The sequence below is a fragment of the Sphaeramia orbicularis genome, chromosome 5 (assembly GCF_902148855.1).
Source record: "Sphaeramia orbicularis chromosome 5, fSphaOr1.1, whole genome shotgun sequence".
Taxonomy (NCBI): Eukaryota; Metazoa; Chordata; class Actinopteri; order Kurtiformes; family Apogonidae; genus Sphaeramia; species Sphaeramia orbicularis.
The window spans coordinates 13,232,785-13,258,956 of record NC_043961.1 but is presented as its reverse complement, the minus strand read 5'-3'; the positions used below and the strand labels follow the sequence as shown (position 1 = coordinate 13,258,956).

The window sequence follows — 26,172 nt, the reverse complement described above, 5'->3', positions numbered from 1 at the left end:
TATTGTTTATAGCCGATACACAAAGTCACAACGCCAGATGCTTGGAATGCAACGTGCTGTGAGCGTGCTCATGCTGTGGCGAAAGAGTGGAGGGAGTATTAGTAGGTGTCATAAAAATGGGAAAATGCAAGTTTCAGCAGAAGTTTTTGGAGGAGGAACTATTCAGAACCTGGTTAAAGCCTGTCGACGGTAAACTGTCATAAAACTATATATAAAACTGTATCTGCAGTTAGACATGGACATTAAATTAGTTTAAAGTGGCATTAAAAATGGCATTAAAAGCATTAAATTAGATTTACTGGTATCTCCAGAAACCCTGCACCATAATAACCTATAAATAATAATGATAATAACTTAGACTTATATAGCTCCTTTCATGAAACCCAAGGCTGCTTAACAAAGGAAAAGGAGGGGGGAAAGGGGAGTGGGGTTTAGGGGTCAAAGGACTTGGTGAAAATAAATGATTTGAGGTAGTTTTTGAACATGGGTAGGGATGGGGCAGAGCGGACGTGGAGTGGTAAACTGTTCCAGTGTGGGTGGATTGACAGAGAATGAGTATGTGTCTGCTCCAAACTTTTCCATTAGTTTTAGAGTGTGAAAAGTTAATATATTTTATGAAAGTTTTACATGTACAATTATCCTTTGTGAATACCTCAAAAAACCTGAAAATGCCTCAAGGGATCATATTTTGCTAAACCCACTTTTATGAATCTTTGGTTCATTTATTTGTGCATTTGGGGACCCTAATAGTTCAAAAAGTTTGAATTTGAACCCTCCAGGTGCTGCAAAGCTATGTTTTTATTAATTTTGGCAAAAATCCAGTGGATATCTACAACACATTTTAATTCCTACTCAATTTGTTACATCTATAACTATTTATTTCATGACGTTTGCACATACAAGGTCAAGACTTTCGACGAAGGTTTCTCAGAGTACGCCATAATTGTTTATCAGCAGCAGCAGTTGTAGTCCATATTGAAAATGTGTCCAGACTTCGAGCAGATTACCTAAAATGTTCAGTTGTTGTTTGAGCAGGACAAAGCAGCACAGCCAGCAACCTGGAGGGGGTGGGGCCTGAAGGGGCTCATGTGCATTTAAAGGGCCAGCGCTCAAAACCACCTTTCTGGTGTCATTACTCAGAAATAGGGTTGAAGATGGACCTGTGTAGTTGAATTAATGAAGAATTCAGACCCAAGCATAGCATTTACAGTTTATGTAGACCACAGGGAAATGTTTGAAAATGCATAATTCCATTGAAAAAAGCAAAACATCACTCCTTTAAGAAATATAAGTGCACTTTTATTAGGTTATTATGACATTATTACTGGTCCAATCCACCTGAGATTTAATTGATCTGTATGTGGCTCCTGTACTAACATGATTATGACACGTGATTGTTGTTGATGTGACAAATTCATCCCATGGGCTGGATTGGTTCCCTTGGTGGGCTGGTTCTGGCCCACGGGATGCATGTTTGGCGCCTCTGATTTAATTTGTTTTTTGTGGTATTGTGATCCACATGTGTGTCACAGATTCACTCTGAGTGGGTCATGGAGTGTGTGCTTGAAACATGTATGTTTAATGTCTAGCTATCTGACTTGCATTGTGACTGACGTAAAGCAGGGTTGCTGTTGCCATGGTAATGCCAACATTTGATTGACAAGTGATAGGTGAAGTGTAGGTTGCTGTTTATGGGATCATGGTGAAGTGCAAATATGACCCTGGGTATGTTAAATATAGATTTATGCACATAAATGATAAAAGATACCCCAAGAGCTTGCACAAGAGAGAATAAAAGCATCAGAACTTGAACATCAATTAAAAGTGAAACTACTTCCACATGTCTGCTTTATCGATTTTACTTATTTTCTGTATAAACACAGTTATGCCAACATGATGTTCATCTCTACATATTAAATAGAATCAGCAGGTTCCATTTGTGATGTCTTAGTGGTATTCAAGGAATGCAGAAATGAAGGTGTATATATTCAGTTTTACATAAAAGCTCAGTGGGTTATGCATACTAACTTATTATTTAGATGTGTCCCAGTGCATCTCTGTCGATTGGGTCCTGTTATGTTAAAAATACAGTATCTCAGGAATGAAACCTATTGTTGCAAAACCTGCTTCAAATATTCACCTGGACACAAAATGAGCTGAAGAGATTATGGTTGCCAAATGTCAAAGGTCACTGATTTGCAAAATTGTGTTGAGAGAGACCTTATTTTTCGAATAATGATGCTTAGGGTGGTAACAACCATGCAAAATGTGGATTATTCTCAATAAGTCATGCAATAATTCTTTGCTCTTACAAAAACAAAGCAATATTTTATTCAGCAGTTTTTCTGAACTATTTTTATAAACTTTCATAGATATAGACACTGTTAATATTGTCAATATTATGTCAATTCATATTTTATGTTGGTTTTTATTTTATTCTACTTTAATTTTTAGTTTACTTTTGTTAAATTTATGTTCTGATTTTTTAATTTACTTTTTAGTTTTCTTTTGTAATTAAATTGAGATCGTTGTGGAGCAAAATAGACAGTGTTGGTGTAAGGATGATCTGAAGGAGACGACGTCTTTGTAAGAGATGAATAACGACAGCGAACCAGTTGATCCTCAGGTGAAGCAAAGCATCTCGCAGTACAAATGCATATGTGATCTTATACAGCCGCTCAACAATGATCTTTTTGTCCTCGATGACAGTGATGTAATCTCCTGTCAGGTTGTAATTCTTTCGCGTGAATCTACACCTTTGCTGTTCTCCTAAAGATTGCTTAGACTGAAGATCAAGTTGTTGGCTGCTTTTGTTCATCTGATACAAAGAATAAGTCTCTTCCAGATAATCGTTACAGGCGGCGCATCAGTCTGTCATTAATAGGAAACACTGGGCGAGATTATTCCAACAGAGTACATTCTCAGAGACAGACTCCTTTGAAATGGGTCTGATTTAATGACCTAATGTTCTGTAACATTCAATCACAGAGCATTAAGATGAAGATGTAAATGATTGATTTCATTCATTGAGTAGGGACTTTCGCTAATTTAAACATGTATTCATGATGCATCAGGTGTTTTGTCGTGTAATTTCTAATAAAACAACTCTACCTTCAGCGGTTCTCAATCTATCTATCTATGAAGGAAGAGTTATTTTATTAGAAATGACATGATAAAACAAGTGATGCATCATGTGTACATCATTAGCATAAGTCAATACTCAATGAATGAAATGAATCATTTGTATTAGTCTTAATGCTCTGTAATTAATTGTCGTTTGATGAATAAGCAGCTGTTTTCTATAGAGATCCAGTCCAAAGTCAGTGTCTGTCTCCTTCTGACCTGTAAAATACTGGATCTGTACTGAGCCAACGATCTGCTTGAGGCCAAATAAAAGGTTAAATGCACAGGAGGATCGAATGACCTCCCTCCAGTGTGTGTTTTTTGTGCTGGAATAGGTAAAAGCAGGTTTTCCCAGATATGTTTCGGACAACTGTTGTTCCTCTGTTAGAATGTGCGGATCTGCGATGAACACTAACTGGGATGCATGTCTGATATTTGTTTGTCACCAAATAAATGCTAAAATCCAGAGACTCCACAGCAACCTAGCATAAGCTTTTCTAACAGAGTCTGATGTATCAGAAGGAGCACAAGTAAAACTGGATTATTTTTGGTTAATAGTAAAATGTTAATAGTAAAATGTTACCATTAGTATTGATAAGAAAACATTTCAGCTCAGAGTGCGATTATAAGTTGTTTTTTTATGTCAGAACAGATAAAGATTTGGTCAAAATGTGGATGTTGAGGTGATGTAGTCGCCCATGTGTGTCAGTATGAACAGGAGTCCACAAAATCTGCTGTTCTGTGTGTCTTCATGATGCTTGGTAAAAGGGTAAAAAATGAACCAAGGATACATAGTTTGGAAGTTTAGAGTAGACCCATGAAAAGGATCCTGGTTCCTGGACTGCATCAGTAGCTTCTCAGTCTCTTTGATTAACGCACTGTGGGGTGGTGTGTACGAACACACATCTCCAGAATTGTCTCCTTTTTATAGATCTCCTCCAAAACTGAACAGACTTCCTTGGCCCACACCCAACACTTTCACCAACTTACATGGAGTAGTTTTGTAAATTCCTGCTGACAAACAAAACATTAGAGGACTGTGGGGCCTTGTTGGAACTAGTTCTCTACAAAGTGTCCTTCTAGTTGAAATCTGTAACAGACGGTGACGAGCCACACATAGAAAAGACCGATTACATGGTTCTTTTCTCAGTCATTGATTGATCCCGGGGGTGTCATTAGTTTGTGCTTCAGTCTATCATTGGGGCTAAATGAACCTACCGATCATGTTATTTCATTCCATTTAAAGGGCCATTGGAACCATCTGGTATGTCATAATGATTACAGCCTGCAGGCTGTAATATCTGCCTCCACTGTGACACTGACAGGGAACTCATGTAGACGCTTTTCTTTAAATATATAACGAGCAAATGAAACATGAGGGTGATTATTGGCATAATGTTCACTTGTGTCAGTACAATGCTGTCTATCAATGTGATCCGCCTTTGACATTCTGTTGCTCATAATCAGTCCTAATGAAGTTGTCTTTATGAAGACGTCTGCCTTATGGACTCTGACACCTCGTTGGCCGTCTGTCAGCATGGCCTCGGTTAACACACTGTGTCTAAATAAGCCTGTACCATCTGCTAATAAAGCACCGCTAATGAGTGTCCTTGTTTAGACTTATAATGAGCAATCATTAAGATCCATCTTTCAGGCTTCCCTTTCTGCAAAGCCTGCATCTTAAACAATTAGTCAGCTTCCATCGTAAAGCACTTTTAAGCCTAAACACTTGGGTGCGCTGAAATTTTATGAGGTCTTTAGGCGACATTGCATTATCTCTATGGTGTGGCCTAATCAGTCTCATTCATCAATGCTGTTTTGCCTGTTAAGTTTTAATAGCGGCTTGTAAAGTGACTCCTTACTTTTGAAGCATTTCATGGAACTGGTTCCACTTATTTACTTATTACTGAGCAGCCTGTGAATGTTGAAGGATAATTTCATATTTAAAACACTTCTTTCACATGTGTGTAACATTAAGGGTAGATACTCTTCTTTTTCCTCTTATTTCTTCTTTTCCTCTACCTCCTCCTTGTCCTTCATTTTCTCCTTCCTCTTCTCCTCCTCCTTCCTCTTTTTCTTCTTCTCCTTTGTCTCTTTCTTCATCTTTGTCTTCTTTTTCCTTGTCTGTCTTTTCCCTCTCCTCCAGAATGAACTTACACATTGTAAAAGAAATGCATTGAATAAAATGATCTAGAATTCCATGTCCTTCTGGACTCATACTTATGGCGAACAATTTGAAGGATTTTAATGTCTGTTCTCACCAAACATAACTCCAATGAGAACTTGTCGTCTCCTCAGTTAGTCTCTTCTTACAGAGAAGTATGGCATGGAAAAAAGCGCCTGTAGTAATGTCGAAATGAAACTGACCTTTGACTGTTTGATAAAAATCATCCTCACTTCCTCATTTTATCCTGTTATTTTACATTTTGTGCAAAATTTTGTCTTAACCCATAAAGACCCAGTGCTACTTTTGTGGCAGTTCCCAAATTAATTTTTCTCTCCATTCAACCTTTCCTGAGTGATTTATCACCATGTATTGCAATATTATCCTCTTTATTTTGAGTTTTTTTTAGTGTAAATCATGTATTTTCCCACATTTAATTCCATAATCATGTAGATGTTCATAAAAGCTTAGCATAAATTCAAGTTTTACATCAGTAATAGAGAAAACTGAAGAAAATGAATTTTTTTTTCTGTAAAATCTATTAACTGAACATAAACCCAGTGTGTCCATCCACTGTCATTGATCCAACTCCATGAGTTTTACTGGTGAATCAACGTTGTAGAAGATGACTGTGTTTCCATGGTAAGTACGAAGCCTCTGAACGTCCACATGGCTTAGTGGATCAATGGCTAATAAACAGTTAACATTAGTTGATGCTTTTGGTCGCCAGTGGCTGCTTGGGTCTTTATGGGTTAATAAGTAGATGAGTTCTTGACCTTTAGCCTCCATATTTTAAGCAGGTGGCACTTGAGTCCATGTGAAAATGTTGTCAAATATGAGTGACTTCTGCTGAGGCTTTCTGAAGAATATTGTATTTGTGAAAATTGGCAGTATAAGCAGAAATCATGAAAACTTTGTCAGACCACAGAAATCTGCAGCACTGAGACACAATTATTTTATTTAATAGAAACACCAGGCATTGACACTCAGCTTGAGCTTCTTTTTATGAGAACTTAATCTGCTGATCATTTAATTGCCGAAACAAGGAAGGATAGTGATTATTAAATGGAAAGACCTTTAATGTCTAATGGCCAAAGAAGTCGTTTTTCATTTAGCTTTTTTTTATTATTTCGGATTAAAGGTCACTTTTATTTCTTGTCGTTTAACCCAGCATGAGAATTGTGTGATCTTGGTTCTGTCTTCTAGTGTCTTTTTTGTTTTTTATGTCTTTTTGTATTGTGCAGCACTTTGACAATCTTGTGTTTTTTAAATGTGCCATATAAATAAAGTGGATTGGATTGGATTATTTGTCAGAAATCCATCAAATACTCTCACTAATGACCAGATTTTTCCATTTCTCTTTGCTTACTGTCTTGCTGTAGGACTCTTTAGTCTTCGGGTCCCAAAGGAGACGACAGGAGAACACTTTGAAGGCCTCCAGTTGCTGACAAGCCTCCTCGCCCCAAAAGGATCCCGCTCAGCGAAGCCCCTGGTGGAGGACGTGAGCACGAGTAAGTCATCCATCCATCTCCTCTGGACTGGAACTGAAGGCAGAGGTAGTTAGCAGAACATGGAGAGTTGTACTGTTTCCTTGGTTTCATTAATGCCTCTTTATCATTTCAAAAGCTTGCAGTAACAATGCAGGAGACAATGAAGAGCAGGAAGAGGACGACGAAGAAGATGAATTTGACTGGCAAATTGAGCAGCAGGTGTATGAGGAGATTTCTGAAGAGGAGCTGAGAGGCCTCAATAAATATGGCTTTGGAAATCAGAGGTCTGGAGTGTTCGCCAGACTCCAGGTGAGGATTAATTTTTTTTTTAACTTGTATTTTATTCTTTCATTTTTGAAATTTTACAACACCAACATTTAGACCATAGTGTCAGTTGTCGTCCTCTATATTGTCCACTTTTTTCATCAATCTTCTCATGTTGCTTGGTGTAGTCTTATGATATAAGTAAGTCTCTCCATGTTGCAAATTTCTTCCACAATGTCGCTCCAATTATTTAGGGTGGGGGTGTGTGTGTGTGGGGGGTCCCTCTTTACACCATTTTCGTGTGATGGCTTTTTTAGATGCTACCAAGAGGATTTTAATCAAATATTCATCCTTACTTGGTATGTCTTTTCTTGTTAGCTGACCCAAATATAGCACAGAACATGTCCTTGGTAGTTCGTATCCCAATATTTTTCCAAATTCTTTGCTGATATTACTCCAATAGTTGGATAGTTTTGTACACTGCTAAAAAACTTGCACATGACCCACGTCCTGCTCACCGCACAACCTCCAACAGGGCTGAGGTAATGATAGTGAAGCCTTTTTGATCTTTGGTGTTATAAAAAATCTCATTGTTTTTCCAACAAAATATTTTCCAATTTCTGGAATTAGATGTAGTCATTTGAGTTTCACATATTTCATACCATGTATCATCATTTAATTCAACCAAAAGTTCTTTACTCCGTTTATGTCTAATATTCAGAGTCGAAATTTTTCTGTTAGACACCAGTCCCTGATGCAGTTTGGATATCACTTTTTTGCTTTTGTTCTTACACGCTTCATCCACATTTTCAGTGATCTGGTTTATTTCACCTGGAAGGTCTGGTCTTATTAGGTGAAGAGCTCTTAAAAGTTGAAGGTTGTTGATATATTTGGCATCAATGAAAACTTTACACTTATTCGCTTGTCGTCATTTTTTATAAATACTTGTTTGAGTAATGATTTCTGGCTGAGTTATTTGAACCAGCTCAAGGCATGTTGATGACCACTGAATTGTGACCATTTTTGACCTCCTTGGTGTACTGCCACAGCATTAATTACATTTCATGTTTAGAATTGTACAGCCAATAAATCAAAGCAAAGTTGATTTTCTAAACTATAATTATTAAGCTCCCACAATTTATAAAAAAACAAAACAATACAAAAAACACTGAAGCGTAAAGTGTTCATTGATTCTGTGCGTTTATCATATAGTATACAATAGTGGTAAATGCTGGAAATTTTTTATCAGGAGGAACTTGGCGACGTAATCGACATCAAGAACCCAGAAGGCACCACGGCGGCAGAAAGGAGGCAGCGGCGACTGGAAGCAGAGGCATCTGCTTTCTCTGCCGACCATTACCTGTGAGTTTATGTGAAACTACTGCACGTACCTTTCTTTTTCTGTCCCATCTGTCGACTGCTCACTTCCACTCGTCATTGCAGGGCTGATCGGTTTGAGGATGATGAGATACAGGGGCTTCTCAAGTTTAAACCATGGTGGACAAAGCTGCAGCCGGCGTCAGATCCACAAGGAGAAGCAGGTGGGTTCCAGTTTTATAATCCTCGAACTGTGTGCAACCTTTCATCTGACTGTGTGTTTAAATCCAGTTCTTCTTATGCTCAAGCCTTGTCATGATAATGAAACACAAATTACACTTAAATCTGCAATATTTTATGCTTTTTTAGTGTCACTTGGCAAAGATTCCATACTTCCCTTTCTGTCTTTTGTTACTCAGTCTGAGACTTCTGCATCTACTTTTTTTCTGTGTTTTCAAACTGTAAAACTTTTACTCCATCACACTAGTTTGTGTCTAGTTGCATGAGTTTTCAGACAAGTAGGAGGGTTAACTATGTGATTGACAGCTGTAATTACCAATCGCTGGTCAGATTCTGTCAGATGCAACTTTGATGAGATTCTACATCTCTGCACAAAACCGAAGCATGGAAAAGTTGCTTAACTTTTTCATAAAAGCTTGAAACAGAGTCTTGCTTCTTTATTTTTGCGTTCACTCCATTGTTTTGGATTGAGAGGAGAGAGCTGCAGAAGGAAGGAGTGTATTGTCAGATTCTTGGCATGATTTTAGCTTCTGCACGTTTATCTTTTCCAATGTAAATAAGGGTCTAAAAGGTTTAAGAGAACACTTGACTGCTCCAGCACTGACTGTTCTTTATGGATCAACAACAAGCACCAGAAATAAACCTTGAACAGCAGGTCTCAAAGAACAAGACCATATAGCAACCAAATTAACAACAGATATTTCAGAGCAGAAGTAGTGATAGCAAGTGATGTGTCCAACGGTGCCTGGCCAAAAAAGTCCCACACACATTTCATCAAACCACTTTAGCTTTGATTACAAGACACATTCAGCATTGTGTTCTTTATGTTTATGCCATGTCAACATTTATTTCTGCCCATAGTGCCATTCATTTTCAGTCCAGATCTTGTGTTGATGATGGAGAGTCTGACCACTGTGTAAAGTCTTCTCCATGACATCCCAAATTTAAGGTTCAGGTCTGGACTCTCTGGTGTCCAATCCATGTGTTAAATGATGTCTCACGCTCCTGAATCAGTCTTTCACAATCTGATCCTGATGCATCCAGGTGGAGACATTTGTTGTTTTTTTGATAGACTGTATATATTGTATTTACTGTCCGTACACACTGGAAAAAATCTAAATCTTACCAAGTGTATTTTTCTCATTTCTAGTCAAAATATCTCGTCACATGTAAAATAAGACATAATCACCTAAAGAGTAACTTTTCAGTGAGATATAAGAACTTATTTTTAGACAGTTGATCTTGAAAATCTTATTTCAAGAAATCTTACCAAGATAGTTTTCCCTTGTTCCATTGGCAGATTTTCTGCTTAATTCAATTCTTTTTTTTTTTTTTTTTTTGCTTATTCAAGCAAAAAAATCTGCCAATGGAACAAGTGAACAGTTTTTGTACAGTTTGCACTTTAATGTTCTGAGATGTGCAATGTAAACAGGCTCATTGCAGCCACTGATATTGTTAAAATGTTCGTCTTTGTTACCAAAATTTGTTAGTTATTCTAAAAAAAAAAGTAATAATATTGTCATAGTTGTAAGGCAATTGCACATTTCCTATTTTTATTTGGAAAAATATTGTCTCAGGGAGCAGTCTTGTTGAGTCTGTGTTGGTTAAGCAAAAATCTAAGTTATTTTCAATTTGCACAACAAATTATTCAAGGAAAATCAAAAAGTATTGTTACGATATTGATGTTTCTTTCAATCACAGTTATAATTGCACCACTGTTACAACATTGTAGGGGTTGAGGGGGGCCTGGAGATTTTTCGTCCTCCAAAGGGGGGGCCGACATAAAAAGATTGCGAACCACTGTGTTATAGTAACATTTATAAAATAATTAGGGCCTTGAACTGAACCACTTCATTTAGAGGAATGTTTAATTAATTGCTTTAAAATTCACTCAGTCAACAATGCATAATATTTTCCCTCTGTGGACAGTGGAACTGATTACACTAGAAAATAAGATGTTAAATCCCAGTTTGACCGTCCTTAATTAAATCTGTCTCTGTAAAATGGATAGCTCCACTTGCTCCTTTGTATCATAATATTTATAAATTAAAGCTGCAGTGTGTGATAGTTTGCAAAAAAGTCCATATTTAGCTTTCAGGATTTTGTCATTCAAGTCTGAAGGAATAATTCTACAAAGTTTTGTGGACTCACTTTTTATGTTCTGTCTTGTGATGCAGCCTTTGGAGAATCACATGTTTTCAGGCAGGTAGGGGGGTTAATATGTGACTGATCATAGTAAATATTCATCATTGTTAAGATTCACACCAATGTGACTTAAAAGGGAAGGTCCGAAAACTCGTGTCTCATTTCCACAGTTTTTAATACTTACTTTTATTTATATACATGCTTACTTAATACTTACTTCATTGTTTCCTGCTTCATACTTCACAAGCATTAAACTGCATTAGGTGTATCTACATTTACTTTGGACTGAAAGAAGAAGCTGCAGAATTAAGGAATGAAATGTCAAATTCCTGGTCATTTTTCTCTTGATTTTGGCTGCTGTAGCTTCAATAGAATGTAATCTGAAAATGCGATTGCACAGTGTTCTGTCATAAAATACGATATTGTCAGAGTAGAAATGATCTGATTTGATAGTGGGATTAAGTCTTTTTCTGTTTTCTTGTGGAGGCGTCACCTGCAGCATATCTCCTCTCTTTCACCCATATTTTGACAAATATCTGGGTGTTCTTGAAATCTTTTTTTTTTGTGATCTTTTTATTTATTTTAAACACAATATATTATACAGAGCTTGTTGTACATCCATTTTACAAGATTTGCGCAATGTATAGAGACCAATTACATGAATGTAGCTACCCTGTATCTTGTGATAATAATAATAATAATAATAATAATAATAATAATAATAATAATAATAATAATAATAATGAACAAATAAAAACAAAGAGAACAAAAGAATATCCACCCCACAGCTCCAGAGCCTTAGTTAGTAGAAATATTACAAAGTTGCCGGAGATGAACAATGACAGATTTCCAAACTTCACTTGCTTCACTCTTTGCTCAGTGTACTTCTGCTATAGAATGTTCCAAATAAGCAATGTCCAAAAACATTACTGGCTCTTGTAATCTTTCTAGGATTTTTTGAGCATCCTGTATAACATAACAACACACTGTCTTGAGTCATTTTATCTTTCTTTTTTGAGTTGTAGTTGTCAAACTGACTGAATGAAAGATTCTTTGTGTTTGGTGACCTTCTAAGACACCGTGCACGGCTTAAGGCCAGCAGAACCAGAATCACAATGTGGTCTGGACCTCGGCTCACCTCTACATTCACATGAGCACTCACAGTGAAAATTCTGTTCTGTTTTGATTATTTGTGCTATTTATATGCTATTTTGATAGATTATTGTAGGCATTTATAATGCATGTTCTATTGATGAATTAGCATTAATCGCGATGGGTGGGGGATTAATTTCATCCCCAAAGGAGATAAAAATAATTGAGTAGCAACAAGGGTAGAAAGGAGGAGGTAAATCTTCCCATCCCCCCTGGTAAGTCACACCCAGAAAGAGCATAACACTCAGCCATGAATAGGAATAATACAGAATATATGAGGTGACATTACTGATGTATTGCACAGTTTCATTTTATAGCTCTGCTTTGTTTACTTGTAAAATTCAGTCTGTCATTATATATACACTTACCCTTTAATGGACTGGAAAGTCAAACAAAGCATCAAAGTAGTGACTGAAGGCTACCAGAAGGTGGCATTAAGTAGCAAAAATGAACAGGACCCATGCTGTAATTGTTTGCTGATATTATTTAACCAAATGAAAATATTTTCAAACCATTTCCCAGTGGCTTTGGTCCAAATGTTTCACAATTACAGCTGTGATTTGAAGTCTGTTCAGAGTTAAAATGGAAATCAGTTGGCTGGGCTTTCTGACTTCCAGACACTGACATTGTTCTCTGACAATACGTGAATCCCCAGAGGATGCATTAGTCTTTTCGCTGCCCTCTTCCAGAGGAAGGTCAGGGCGCAGCTCGTTGGCTGCAGAGCTGCACCTCCTGCCAAAGAGCCTCAGGGCAAATGAGCAGGAAAGACACCAAACATTATGACACACTGAACTTGGACCTTTGTTAATCATTACATCTCTGCTGCCTGATGAACACTGTCAACAACAATATTTGTAGTTAGAAGGTGATGGCAAAAGAATGTTTAACTCCATAAAATCTCCTTTTTTCTGGAACTCCCTGAATCTTTATTGCAATTACTTAAAATCCATTTAAAACCAACGGCTCATTACTCAGATTGAGATGTGCTGCTTGTTGGCTGGAGCCCCTCGGCTGCATTCCTCCTCTCAGCCTTCTTTGTATCGGGACTGATAGCTTGCGAAACCTCAGCACTGCGAGAGACAATTTAATTGTGCCGTGCAGCTCGACTAACAGCCCACTAATTCCAGCACTTCCACTGTTTAAGCAGGCGCGTGGCTCATAGCCACAGCTTATGTCGGTGCATGGGTGTTGTACGCTTGAGAGAGGATTTAGATTAAACAGATAGCATTATCACAGGAGGAGAGCTGCTGGCTCGTGTCAGGAGGAGCTTGTTTTCCACCAGCACAAGGGCCCGATCGCTGACGAGCAGCCATCAGTCAGTAAACTCAAAGGCCATTAGAGTCCAGCCCCGGCAGAACATTAGGATTCCCCGTAGCCCCGTCAGCTCCCACTCTCCTCATTCTGCATTCTAAGACAGAGTGCCTCAGTCGGGAGCCCAGGCGTAGATAAATGGGCCAAATTAAACTTAATGACTTGATTGACGGGTCGAATAGCATTAGCTTCAGCTAAGTGTGAAGAATGGCAGAGGTCGGGAGATTTGAGCAGTGGAATCTTAAAAGCCTACTCATGATTTTAACTGTTTGTCATATATTTTAAACACGGCTCTTCCTTTCCATCTGTGAGTTTTTTTTCCCCACCTCATTCACTTTGCTCCACAAGGTCTGATATATACGTCACCTGACAGATGGATGTGGACACAAGCGCTAATGAAGTAGAAAGCGGCCCCCTTTGTGCCCTCTGGTGTCAGGACCAGCCCAGTGACAGGCCACAGCTGTCGGCTGCAGCCCTGCATTCACACCCTGATCCAGGATAAAGAGAGTTGACAGCCTGCTCTTACTCTACCTGCTGCACTTTGTTATGGCTGACTAAAGACGCCGCTTGGAATCTGTGACCTTCAACCAAAAGGGCCTGTTTTCTTAAGTTTTCAGTATTAAATGGGTCGATCCTGTTACAGAAAGAGATTTATGTCTCTGTGATTTACTGATTCATATTTTCTATAAAATTACCCTCAAATTCATAAAAAAAAAAAAAAAAAAAAACCTAAACTTTATATTTAGCTCTTCTTTATCACTTAAATCAGTGTCTCACAGTGGGGGTGGTACCAGCCAGCAGGGGATGTTGGGACACTGGGGGGGGGGGGTGCGAGAGAGGGGGCGCTGAGACCAAAATGGGGGCATTAGTCTGTAGAAGTATAAATATCAAGCAGCCTGTTCTGTCAGTGGCAAATTTCTGTTCTGTTATGGAGGGGGATTGGATGCAAAAAAGAGGATAATGATGAGGTAAGGGGGCTGTTAACACTATAACGCTGTCCTCAACCCCTCTCCCCAGTCTCAATTTTTTTTTTTTTTTTTTTTGTGGGGAGGGGGGGCTGCAGGAGGCTCCTGATGATGTAAAGGGCCGTTTGTTCAAAAAAGGTTGAGAACCACTGACTTTAATAGATATAATTGACATTAAAAAAAAAAGTGTTTTTCTTAATATATATATTGGAGTTTATAATGTCCTCAGTGCATGGTAATTGACTTCCTCTAGAACTAAATCATTAAGTAACTAAACATTCTTTAATTGTATTAATAATGGAGGTTGTAACTCATCTTCCCCCCTTTTAGTATGTACTCTCTCACCTTTGGTAAAACAATGCTTTTGCGGTTGTTGTCCATTTTTAAAGCTCCATCATGTTTGACTATTATATTCAAAATATTTGTCCAGTCAAAACAACTTCAAAATATGTCTGACAGAGTTAGAACAGTTGTATCTATCTGTAGAAGGATTAATTTAAGTATAAGTTCTAGGTGAACATTCTGTTTTTTGGTTTATTTCAGTTCTAATGTCCACATGTAAGCATTTGTCTCTGTAATTAGATTCAATCTGATATAAATGTGAAGTATGAACAGTTTCAGTGTGACCTCCCTTTGTATTTAACATGTCTTTAACCCTTTAGTTCAGACGATATGAGATTTATTCCATTAATTTTCTCATGTTTTATACCAGATTTGATTCAGCACATGTCAGATGTTTCTAGTAATTTGTGCTGCTTCTTGTCATGGGGTCAGAGGTCACACCAAATAGTAGGGCTGGGTAAAAAAATCAGTTTGATCAATTTTGGATTGATTTCTTTTTAATTTTGCGTAATTGATTAATGGTGGATGAGATCGATTTTTCAGAGCAGGACCGCGAGTAAATGACCTGGAGATCACCGACACGGAAGCGTGGCCATCTCCATCTCGTGAGCCCCTCAGGGGGTGTCTTGGTTGTGCTCACGATGGTTCTGGCGTGGGAGTAAGGGTGGGGAAAACCCCTCTGCGGGAGGTCCTCCCGGCCTCAAACTCGAACCCGCAGTGCGGAGGAACTGGCCGGCGGAGGCAGGTCGCAGAAGCCAGTCATTCTAGAAATATTAACTTCTATCACCCGTGGCTGAGTGCGGAGTTGGAGGAATAGTAAAGTGGAAATCACAAAGCTCCGCCCACCCTCCCCCTCCAGTGAGTTTCTTGTACCAAGGGCCCAACATGAGTCTGTTTCCGGAGGGTCAGATTGGTTGCAGTGCCCCAGGGTGATAGTAATGTGCCTTACTAAGTCCGTTCTGAGCCACTGGAGAAACATGGTAATGTTTCTGTCCTGTTCATTATTTAAGAACAGATTCATCTATTTACTGCCGAAATGTCATATTTATTTCCTTTCTAATATCAATATTGAGTCTGTGTTGCATGGCTGTGGTAGTCAAATAATCAGGTTACAGCTCAAAATTATACTTTGGTATCACTGAATGAATCTGAATCAATCAATTAATACTGAATTGAATCGAATCGCAATTAATCGATTCAGAACCTTATGAATCGAAATCAAATCGATTAAGGAAATTGGCGAAAATGCCCAGCCCTACCAAATAGCAACTTTAACCTTTACAACACGTTTAGTTAACTTTCTGGTGTGTCTTTTAAGTCTGTGCACATACGTCATGTATTTTCTTATTGTATTTGAAGAAAACAGAATGAAAATATGTATGTTCATTTCAACCCTGAAAAAACAACAAAGCAGGTTGGAGTTCTAATAGAATTTCATGTATTGCTTTAACTATGTAGAACATGCACGTCTGCTGCCTCTATTGTAATGCTTCACTCTTCCTAACTGTCAAACATGCCACTGTTCTGAAAAACAAGGAAAACCAGGCCAATATGTTACCCAAAAACAGGAACGACCCAAATACCACTTTGATTTAATACTTGACACGATCACAGTGTGTGCGCACGCAAAAAAAACCTCGCCTGCCATCCAAGGTCGTATTCTAACCTCTCGTGAAATTCTGGGAACGTTTTCCAGCCCTCAGCAGTATTTTGACCAAGCATATTTACTTCATGCCATCCGGCCATCTGGACCTGTAGAGAGCAGTGACGAGCCAGGCTGCCTCTTCCAACGGGAGGAATTAGGTCAGAAATTAATTTCCAATCAACAGAAGCCCTCACACGCTGCGTCGCTAATGCCCGCTGGAATTGATGGACTCCAAAGCGGAGATGAATGACGGCGGGCGCGAGGATAAATCTATCCCCGGTCCGCTCGCCACAGCTGACCGCTTTTGGCTGCGGAGTTAATTGAAAATATATCAGCATCAGCAGGCTGCGAGGGAGGCGCGCGTGCATATTTGCGGGCGTATCTGTTGCTTTCTAGACTTGTTTTACTCGGCGGTACATCTGTGTTTTTATTTGTCAACGTGGGTGTCTCGGTGTGGGTGCACGTGCCTGTGTGTGTTCCACTCAGGCTGCGATCTCCCGCTGCAGCTGCATCGACCAGGGACTCAGGTAGTGTCTGCAGGGAGCGAAAACCTGACGTAATGCATCAGGAATCTCCCTCCCAGCAGAGCCAAGTTCCCACTGCAGCCAGAGAGATCATTTCGAAGCCCTGTCAGTGTGTGTGTGCGTGTGTGTGTGTGTGCGGACATATCGAGTGTGTACGCGCTTGTGTACGGGCCAACACACACCAGTTCTTCTTGCACCATCAGAGGCTCAGCGCAGGGACTCTCTTCTCCTCATGCAGAGAAAGAGATTGCTTTCAGCTGTTTTATAAGCTGCTGTGAGTAGGGGGAAAAACAGTTGAGTTACAGCATGTTCCTGCAGACATTCAGTGCCTTTCGATACTGAATGATGCAGATAGCTTAAATGGGATTGAAGTCTGTTTGTGTCGCCCCATTAGGTTTGCTGCAGATCCCCATTAGGCAGATGTCTTTTTTCTGAACGCAACAGTTCGTGGATTTGCAGAGAGGAATCTTAGAAACGCTGTGGAGGTTTTTAGATTGTCATTTGAGAGAACTCTTGAGGTTGTAAATGCTTCGGAAACCTGAATGCCATTAGTTTCGCTAATTTCATAATTAGTTAAATGAGAAAAATGTGTTGCATACTTTCAGTGCGGCCTCTTGAGACACTTGTTGAATTCAGCTGCTTGTAATGATGCAGTGATGTAATTATGTTGAATAATAGTTTTTCTCTACATATTTTTCACAGTCTTTTGCTAATATTCAGTTACATCGTATCAACATTTAACTATATCTGCAGCTAGTTACTGGATATACATATTATAATTTAAAAACCCATCATGTTTACACAGTTACATAACCAAATGCATTTGTATCAGCACTGACAGGAGGAGGTTTTCATAACGGTTCCACTGGAATACCGTCCAGGGTCTGAAATTACCACCAGCCAAGCTGTGTGGCTCTGGGTAGATGTTTTGTGTTGGTGAGTGAATCCCACAAGGCTATCTGCCATATTTATGGGAAAATGTTTGTACCAAAATAGTCATGTAATAAAAAACGATGCCGAGAGCCTTTGTGTGTTTTTTGGTGTCCTTTATGGATGTGCTGCTTTTGTCCTCTGCTGTCTATGTCAGAGTTACACACAGATATTCTATCTCTGCCTCTGATTGTGGCTTTATTCTAATTCTAACTATGGAACTAACTATCTAATTCTAACTCAGCAGCAGCAAACCTAGCCAACTAGAGGAGGGAGCTGAAGCTGGGCTAATTCCATACAGTATCCATTATCATGCTGATATTTACCAGTTAAGAATTAAAGGGGTCATATTTTGCTAAGCCCACTTTTATTAGTCTTTGGTTCATTTATTTGTGTATTTGGACCCTAATCATTCAAAAAGTTTGAATTTGAACCCTGCAAAGCTATCGTTCTACAATCCATTTTAATTACAGCTTAATTTGTAACATGTATATCTAGTTACATCAAAACATTTGCACAAATAAGGTCAAGACTTCCGACAAACATTTCTCAGAGTATGACATAACTGTTTGTCAGCAGCAGCAGTTGTTGTCCATACTGAAAATATGTCCAGCCTTCGAGCCGATTACTTAAAATGTTCAGTTGTTGGTTGAACAGGACAGAGCAGCACAACCAACAACCTGGAGGGGGCGGGGCCTGAAGTGGCTCATTTGCATTTAAAGGGCCAGGGCCAGCACTCAAAACGACCTTTCTGGAGTCATTACTCAGAAATAGGGTTGAAGATGGACCTGTGGAGTTTAACTGATGAAGAATTCAGACCCAAGCATAGCATTTACAGTTTATGTAGACCACAGGGAAATGTTTTAAAATGCGTAATTCCATTTTAAAAAAGCAAAATGTCACTCCTTTGAGAAGAATTTTTATTTCGTCAGTATATAGTTCACACACATACACATGAACCACACACTGAATTTGACCCTCTGCATTTAACCTACCACTAGAACATGCAGGAACACACCACACACTGCAGAGTAGGAGCAGTGACCTTGTCATATCAGGCGACCGGAGAGCAAATGAGGGGTTAAGTGCTCAAGGGCACATCAGCCAACAACTCTCCGCCAGACTGGGGAATACAACCCTTCAGTCACAAGCCACCTCTCTGCCAAAACTCCACTGACGGGAAGAAAGACAGAGCATGTACAAAGATTCTTTGAAGTTCTGTGATGAATGGAGGTTTGGAGATGATGCCATGCTCCAGTTTGATGCTGAGGCTGTGGTGATGAGTTTGTCAGAAACAAAGACAGAATCTTATTTATTGCTACAGAACATTCGAGAGTATGAACACAGAAAGCATTACTTTTCCTGCATATCTTGACAACATAAGAGCCAAAATTCGATCTCTTCTTTCTGAGGTCAGGCTGCAGGTCATGGTGTGCTGCTGTCTGTACACTTCACCTTGTTCTCTATCCTCTGGATCCGCACACAAAATGTCTACAGCCCAAGGTTCATGGGCAGATTTTGCCAAAACTGCCTCTTCCTGCTTTGGGAATGTGTGTGCATGGCTCACTTGGCTGTGTTTTCCTTTGGTTTGGTGTATAATTAGATTGTAGGTGTACTTATATGTCATAAGGTTTGTACACTGCAAAGTGCTTTCAGTGTTAGATTCTCTAGTCTTCTTTATTGTGCAATCTCTGTCCTCACAAGCTCGTTCCAGTACATGTTTCCTGCATAATTCATCTGGAAAGTTGTTAGTGTTTTTCTACACCTGTTCACAGACAAATATCCCATAAATACCTATGGAGTTTTGCTCAGTGACACAGCAAGCTAGTACAATGTTGAAGCTGCGGAGCTTCAACATTGTATTGTAACACGCTACCATGTTATAATAAAATGTACACTCAAGGGATTTAAAAACACACCACTCAATTTTGAACTTAAAACAAGATACGATTTTTTGTTGCCAGACTTTCAATACTCTTAACAGTGAGTAAAGACAGAATGCAGATTTTCAACACCAGAAGTTGCGTTAGGGGTGTAGTCTTGAGTCTAAAAACAGTTAATATGGACAAGCAGCCAGGTTATTGTAATCCAAGTTCAAATGGCCACTGCTGAACCAAACTGACCCACCTCTATAAAAATACATGAAATCTTGGTTTAAAGTGACTTCCACAAAAATACCACAAGTAAAACAACATGACCGAGATGGGTCTGTTGGTCTTCTGGAGGCTGGGGGGGTGGGGTGGTGGTGGTGGTAGTGTTTTGTGTGTACCTCACAATTTCACTCTGCAGGTGCGCCTGATCGTCCCAAGACAAAGTCCTTATTTATGGCAGCAGCCATGTAGAATGGATTGCTGGGTGAGAATTGTACAGAATTCATCAACGAGTTGTGGATCCAGAATTTCTGAATGACCCAGTCAATGTTTAATGAACTGTTGTCATGCCCTTGACAAATCAAAATGTGTAAAATGTGTCAAAGCGTCTCAAAAACCACCTCATGAGGGCATGAAAACTTTTTTGCGATCTTTGACAGTTTTTGCAGTGTTTCCATTACCAGTTTTCCGTTGTGCAATGTACATTTTGCGCATTTCTGAGGGTAGTGTGAATTTTCATTAAGAGACTGAAAATATTTAAGCACTGGTGTTTTAGTGGCGTAAACTCATTACAAAGCCGTGCACTCCCTCAGTTCACATGCAGCCAAAGAATTGTCTGCCTCCTCCCTCATAACCACCACCACAGCTTCTCACACCCACTTCTGCATTTTTAGGGGGGAATTCACATGCATTGCACAAAAGGTAATGACCAGGGTGTCTGAGCTCTATAGAAATATAGCAGAGACTTGTTGTGATTGTGAAATCTTCTCTTGCAGCCGTTTCATTCACCAGTGATGAAAAGGCGCAGCTGAGAAAATTCTCCAACCGCTCGTACCTGCTGGACAAGACGTCCCGTCACCAAGCGTGGCTCAGCCTGGTGGACATCCTGCTGGCTTATTCCTATGAAGTGCGCTCCACGGAGGGAGAGCACAATGTGAGTGAGTGTATGTGTGAAGAGGCAACCCCGCCTGAGCAGCACTTAGCCTCGGATGACAAAGCCCTCTATCCTCAAATCCTTTAGACCCCCCTTCCATTTCATTCAGGGCCTTAAGAGATTACCAGCAGATCCAAGAGCTCAGTCCAGGCCTCTTTGTGTCACTCCTCTAAGGTAGCTGCACAAAAGCAAGGTGAGCAGACATGATTTCATTGTTAAAAGCAGCTCATGGAATTTGTGAATGAGGCCAAAAAAAGAAAAAAAAAAAAAAAAAGAACAACATTAAACCCCTTGCTACAGCTGAATGTAAAATTAAAACTAAAAAAGAGAATCTATCATTTTGTTTCCATCCTCCAGAGAGAGCGCAGAACAAGTCCCATTCTTTATCTTGAATTCTTCATTGACACAGACATCATTAAGAAGGTGCTGCTCGGGGTTTTCTGTCCCAGTGCGGCTGAATGAACTCAAGTGGAGCATTTCCTGTGTGTGAGCATCCATCGTTGATGAGTGGTCCTCTTCTTCCCTGCAGGTGGAGTCACCGTGGACCATCAGAAAACTCAGTGGGACTCTTTGCTGGCTGGAGGTAAGGGAATGAAATGAACAAGGAGTGATTCCCTCTTACATGCCTCTTCAACAGCACTGAAGTGTGCAGGAAACAATTGTTAGTTGAGTCTGGAGGGAAAGACCTGAAACAAGTCAATTTCCATCCAGATGTTAAGGAATTTTTATGTGAAGTTTCCGCAAGACAAAGACCATGCATATCTTTTCTTTCACTGTCATATGGATGGATGGATAGAATGAATACAAAAATACAAAACAACAGCAAACACACCATACATGATAAATTAGACGTATCAAAACACAACTGGTAAAACATCTGTACAGTCAAACAATAAGGTGCAAAGTGGACATTTTCAGTGGCGAACAGATGCATAAGTAGCATTCAAGTGCATAGTCAAAATTATGTTTATGACAGGGGTTTTAAAGGGGTCATATTTTGCTAAACCCACTTTTATTAGTCTTTGGTTCATTTATTTGTATATTTAGACCCTAATAGTTCAAAAAGTTTGAATTTGAACCCTCCGGGTGCTGCCAAGCTGTCTTTATATTCATTTTGGCAAAAATCAAGTGGATTTCTACAACCTGTTTTAATTCCTGCTTCATTTGTTACGTTTCATAACTAGTTACATCACAACATTTGCACATATAGGAACAAACCTTCTAACGAACACTTCTCTGAGTACGACATAATTGTTTGTCAGCAGCAGCGGTTGTGATAAAAACTGAAAATATGTCCAAACTTCGAGCAGATTACCTAAAATGTTCAGTTGTTGGTTGAACGGGATAGAGAAGCACAGCAAACAGCCTGGAGGGGGTGGGGCGTGAAGTGGCTCATTTGCATTTAAAGGGCCAGCGCTCAAAACGACCTTTCTGGTGTCATTACTCAGAAATAGGTTTGAAAATGGACCTGTGGAGTCGAATTAATGAAGAATGCAGACACACGCATAGCATTTACAGTTTATGTAGACCACAGGGAAATGTTGTAAAATGCATAATTCCATTTAAAAAAGCAAAATATCACTCCTTTAACATCAAATACATGCAAATATAGTAGAACCTTACAGTACGAGTGCACCATTTGTACGCGTAATTTGCTTTACGAGCCTCATTTTGTGACTATTCTTCACACCATAATCATAATAAAACCTGTTTATTTTCTTTGCATTCTCTTTTATTATGTTTTTATTATTGTTGTTTTCTTTCTAACTGCACTTTTTCTGTTTTAAAAACCCTTAAGGATTTTGGGGGGGGGGGGCTGGAACAGATTAATTATATTTCCATCAATTTCAATAGGGAAAACTGATTTGATGGAGTAAGTTCCAAAACAAGGTCAGTCATGGAACAAATTAAATTTGTGCTGTGAGGTTCTACTGTATAGCAGTTCATTGAGATTAAAAGTAGCTGATTAATGAACTGATATGGGCTTTTACGACCACACAGAACAGAGATGACATGACTCTACATGCCTTTTTTTTCAGTCGGCTTTTCTTTTTTTTCTTTTTTTTTTTTTTTTTCAGTCGGCTTGTGAATAGCATCTGGTACTTGGTGTTTTTTGGCATCACTTCTGTCAAGGTTCCAAGTGAACTGAGGCTTTATCAGAGGGTGATGAGGATACACTTCAGACTCCTGACTGGTCAGAGTCACCACTAAGACAGCTACTATACTCTACTCACAGATGCCTGTATTATATTTATGGATCTGCTGCCTTTCTACTGCTGGTATGAGCTTGACTGGCCTCGACTTTTTGGTGTTTTTCATTCTGTGAGAGCACGAACCACCGGATACTGTTTCCACTACCTTCACCGAGGTTCCAAAATGACCAATGTGATAGTAAACACAATATAAAATAATACAGATCACAGATTGGTGGAGCCTGTATTGTTGCTGATTCAATATGTATTACTGTCAACATGTTGCGATGTGGGAAATCTCAAAAAATGCTGAAACAGATTTTCAATTCGACTCTATCCTGATTAATAAATACAGAAATAAACAAGTGGTACCAGGCACAATAAGCCCCGCCCCTAGCACATATTTTGCCCATTATAAGCAAATGATTAAAAAAAATAAAAAATCATAAAAAATTAGAACTTTGATCTACGTTTCTCAAAATTAAATGACATCTATTCTGAGTCACTGGTAATCTATAAACCCAATTTGGTAGAAATTGAACCAATAGTTTTGCCGCTAAAGTGTTAACAAACAGACAAAGAAACAAACAAACCGAACCAAAAACAATACCCCTAGCCTCCTCCTTCAGGGGGTGGGGTAAAAATAAATAAAATGACAGATCTGAAGTACAAACAACTACATTCTCACATTAAAAAGAGGTAACATTCTGTTTTATTTTGTAAATTCTAACTTACTTATCCTCCTCCATTGCTGCTTCGCTTGCAGCTGCTTGGGGTAGTTGCCCTGAAGATGATATCCCAGTAGTTTACCCTCCATCGCTATGACAACCAGACATGTTTGTCTAGTACTATACCTGCAGTGGGAATGAAGTGCACTAGTGATAAATCCAACTCAATAAAACTGAAGCATGTTGATACTGTCAGTGGAAAAGTGGTGATATATTTATTTAGGGGATTATATGGAAACCTGCAAAACCATGCTGTCGTCAAATAAGGAGTGCAGATGTAGGGGAGGATTTGAGTTTTTTGTCACTTTGATACTAATTAGATGATGAAGATAGCATTACAAGGGGTGTTTATATCTGCAGTGGAAAATGCATGTAATTACCAGTATAGTTGAGTTCCATCAGATTTTGTCCAAAAACCTAAAGCTGTCTGTAGCTTTTCTGCCCAAACATCTGATAATTCTCACTCAGAATGTTTCAAACTCTTCCACTTGGTTTGCAAAATGTCCCAAAATGTGACATTTGCTTCTACAGCTCCTCATACATAGTGGTATTTCACTGCCATTTCAGGAACAGTGCGATCTCCTCATCAGTTCTGACTTTTTGCTGAAATTTTTCACATCTCATTAAATAGACACTTTTGTATATTCATCAGCATTTATTCATCACACATAGTTACTTGTACCTTTTATTGATCTGGTAACTTTTGCTCCTCCCCTAAGAATAAATGTTCCTGGGATACTCTTTTTTTTTTTTTTTTCCTGAATTTCCACACATGTGCGCACCAAAAAGGCACAAAACGAGCTGCTTGGAAACTCAATCACATTCTTCCCAAACTAAACAGGTGTTCAGATACAGTCAGACCTTGTGTTTCTCGTTGTTCACAGTCTTTCCACTGATTTCGCAGATATTCGCACCGCCTCCGAGTGTTCCTTCCTGTTAGATAATGCAAGTGAAAGGCAAACCTCACATCTGCTTTTGAGATTGGCTTGTGTGGGCTCATTAGCAGATGGGACTGTTTTCCGTGGCTTTACACATGTGTGTTCAGGAGACTTGTTGGCAGGTTTGGTTGCCAGCTGTGAGACTATTGGCATGGTGCTGAATATCATCATCAAATATCATTAGCAAACATGGTGCTAATAGAGATTTATTAGCTGCTATTTTCAGCCGTTAATTATTAAAATCCAGATACAACCAAATAAAGTTAACTGAAGAAAACTGTCATTATTTTTAGTCAGTTAGCAGAAGGGACTTTTGCAACCCATTTTATAGATTTATCACAGTAATAATATCGGCTTTTTTAATGTACCGAACCCTAAACCAAAATCATCTACTGATCTGAAATGTTTACTACCTTCTGATCCTTTAATCCTATCAATACATGTAAATAATTGGTGTAAAATACAGTTTGTCATCTTTTCATGGTCATCAGATATGACCCATTTGGACGTTCAGAGGCTCCGTAGTGAACGTGGAAACAGTCATCCTCTACAACATTGACTCACCAGTAAAACCCATGGAGTTGGATCAATGACAGTGGATGGACACACTAGTTTTTATGTTCAGTTAATGATATATTTTGTTGAAAAATTCACTTCAGTTTCTTCAGTTTTCTCTGTTCTGATATAATTAAATATAGGAAAACACCTGAAAATATGGCCAGAAAATTTAAAGATTAAAAAGAATCAACAAATATTTGGAGATTTAAGCATATTCTTAGCAAAAAAGAATAATAGGCCTCTATGGAAAATCATCAGAAAATCGAGAGTAAGCAGATGCTGCCCAAACTATCTGCAGTGCTCCCTTTTAAAGAAAATTAGCTTTACAATTAAACATAAACAAAATAATCTCCATGAGATTTCTGAACTGTTCATTTACTACACAACAGGAACAGACGACACATATGGTGGAAGTGCATGGGGATGTGTAAATAGCAGCCCTCTGCGGTGACCAATACAGCAGAAATGTTCTAATTATTACGCTGCACCCTGAAGGGGAGGCAAGGGGTATTGTTTTTGGTTCAGTTTGTTTGTTTGTTTGTTAACACTTTAGCAGCAAAACTGTTAGTTGAATTCATACCAAATTAGCTTTATAGATTGCCAGTGACCCAAAATAGATGTCATTACATTTTGGGAAAAGTAGGCCAAAGTTAAATTTTTTTATTCATTTTTATTTATTTTTTTTCTCTCATTTACTTATGATGAGCGAAATTTCAAATGTCTATTAAAAACATCAATTTTGTTTCTATTTACTTCAAACTTGGCCCATATATAGAAACAATTGATATGATGACACATGCATAGACATGATGACATCGGCTGGATCGATGCCAAAATAAGGTACAATACGTGCGAGGGGCAGGGTTTGGTTTTTTTAATATAAAATGGACTAAAACAGTGTATAATTCACTTGAACTACAATAAATTGTTGGGGGGTGGTCAACTTGTTTTGACATGTTTTGTTCAATACATCCAACTGTGTTTTCTTTATGTTGTCAAACGACAAAAAAATGCTAAATGCAAAAAAGTGCAGAGAATATTTGCATAAATGGTGATACAGGAAAGGTTAAACACTGAGAAAAATCATTTGTACATGGGCAGAAAAATACTTCTAGTTCTC

At 38.9% G+C, this 26,172-nt stretch overlaps 1 protein-coding gene across 2 annotated transcripts in view; it reads left to right on the top strand.

The window, feature by feature from the left end:
- Positions 1–26,172, top strand: part of shq1 (SHQ1, H/ACA ribonucleoprotein assembly factor) — a 67,266-nt gene that overhangs the window by 1,610 nt on the left and 39,484 nt on the right. For both annotated transcript variants that reach the window (XR_003935517.1, XM_030135489.1), the window contains exons 4-9: positions 6,670–6,798; positions 6,914–7,086; positions 8,291–8,403; positions 8,485–8,582; positions 20,479–20,636; positions 21,166–21,219. Coding sequence is in view for 1 of the 2 variants with exons in the window: in XM_030135489.1 (XP_029991349.1) it covers positions 6,670–6,798; positions 6,914–7,086; positions 8,291–8,403; positions 8,485–8,582; positions 20,479–20,636; positions 21,166–21,219 (725 nt within the window). In the remaining variant the exon portion in view is untranslated. The remainder of the gene's footprint in view (positions 1–6,669; positions 6,799–6,913; positions 7,087–8,290; positions 8,404–8,484; positions 8,583–20,478; positions 20,637–21,165; positions 21,220–26,172) is intronic.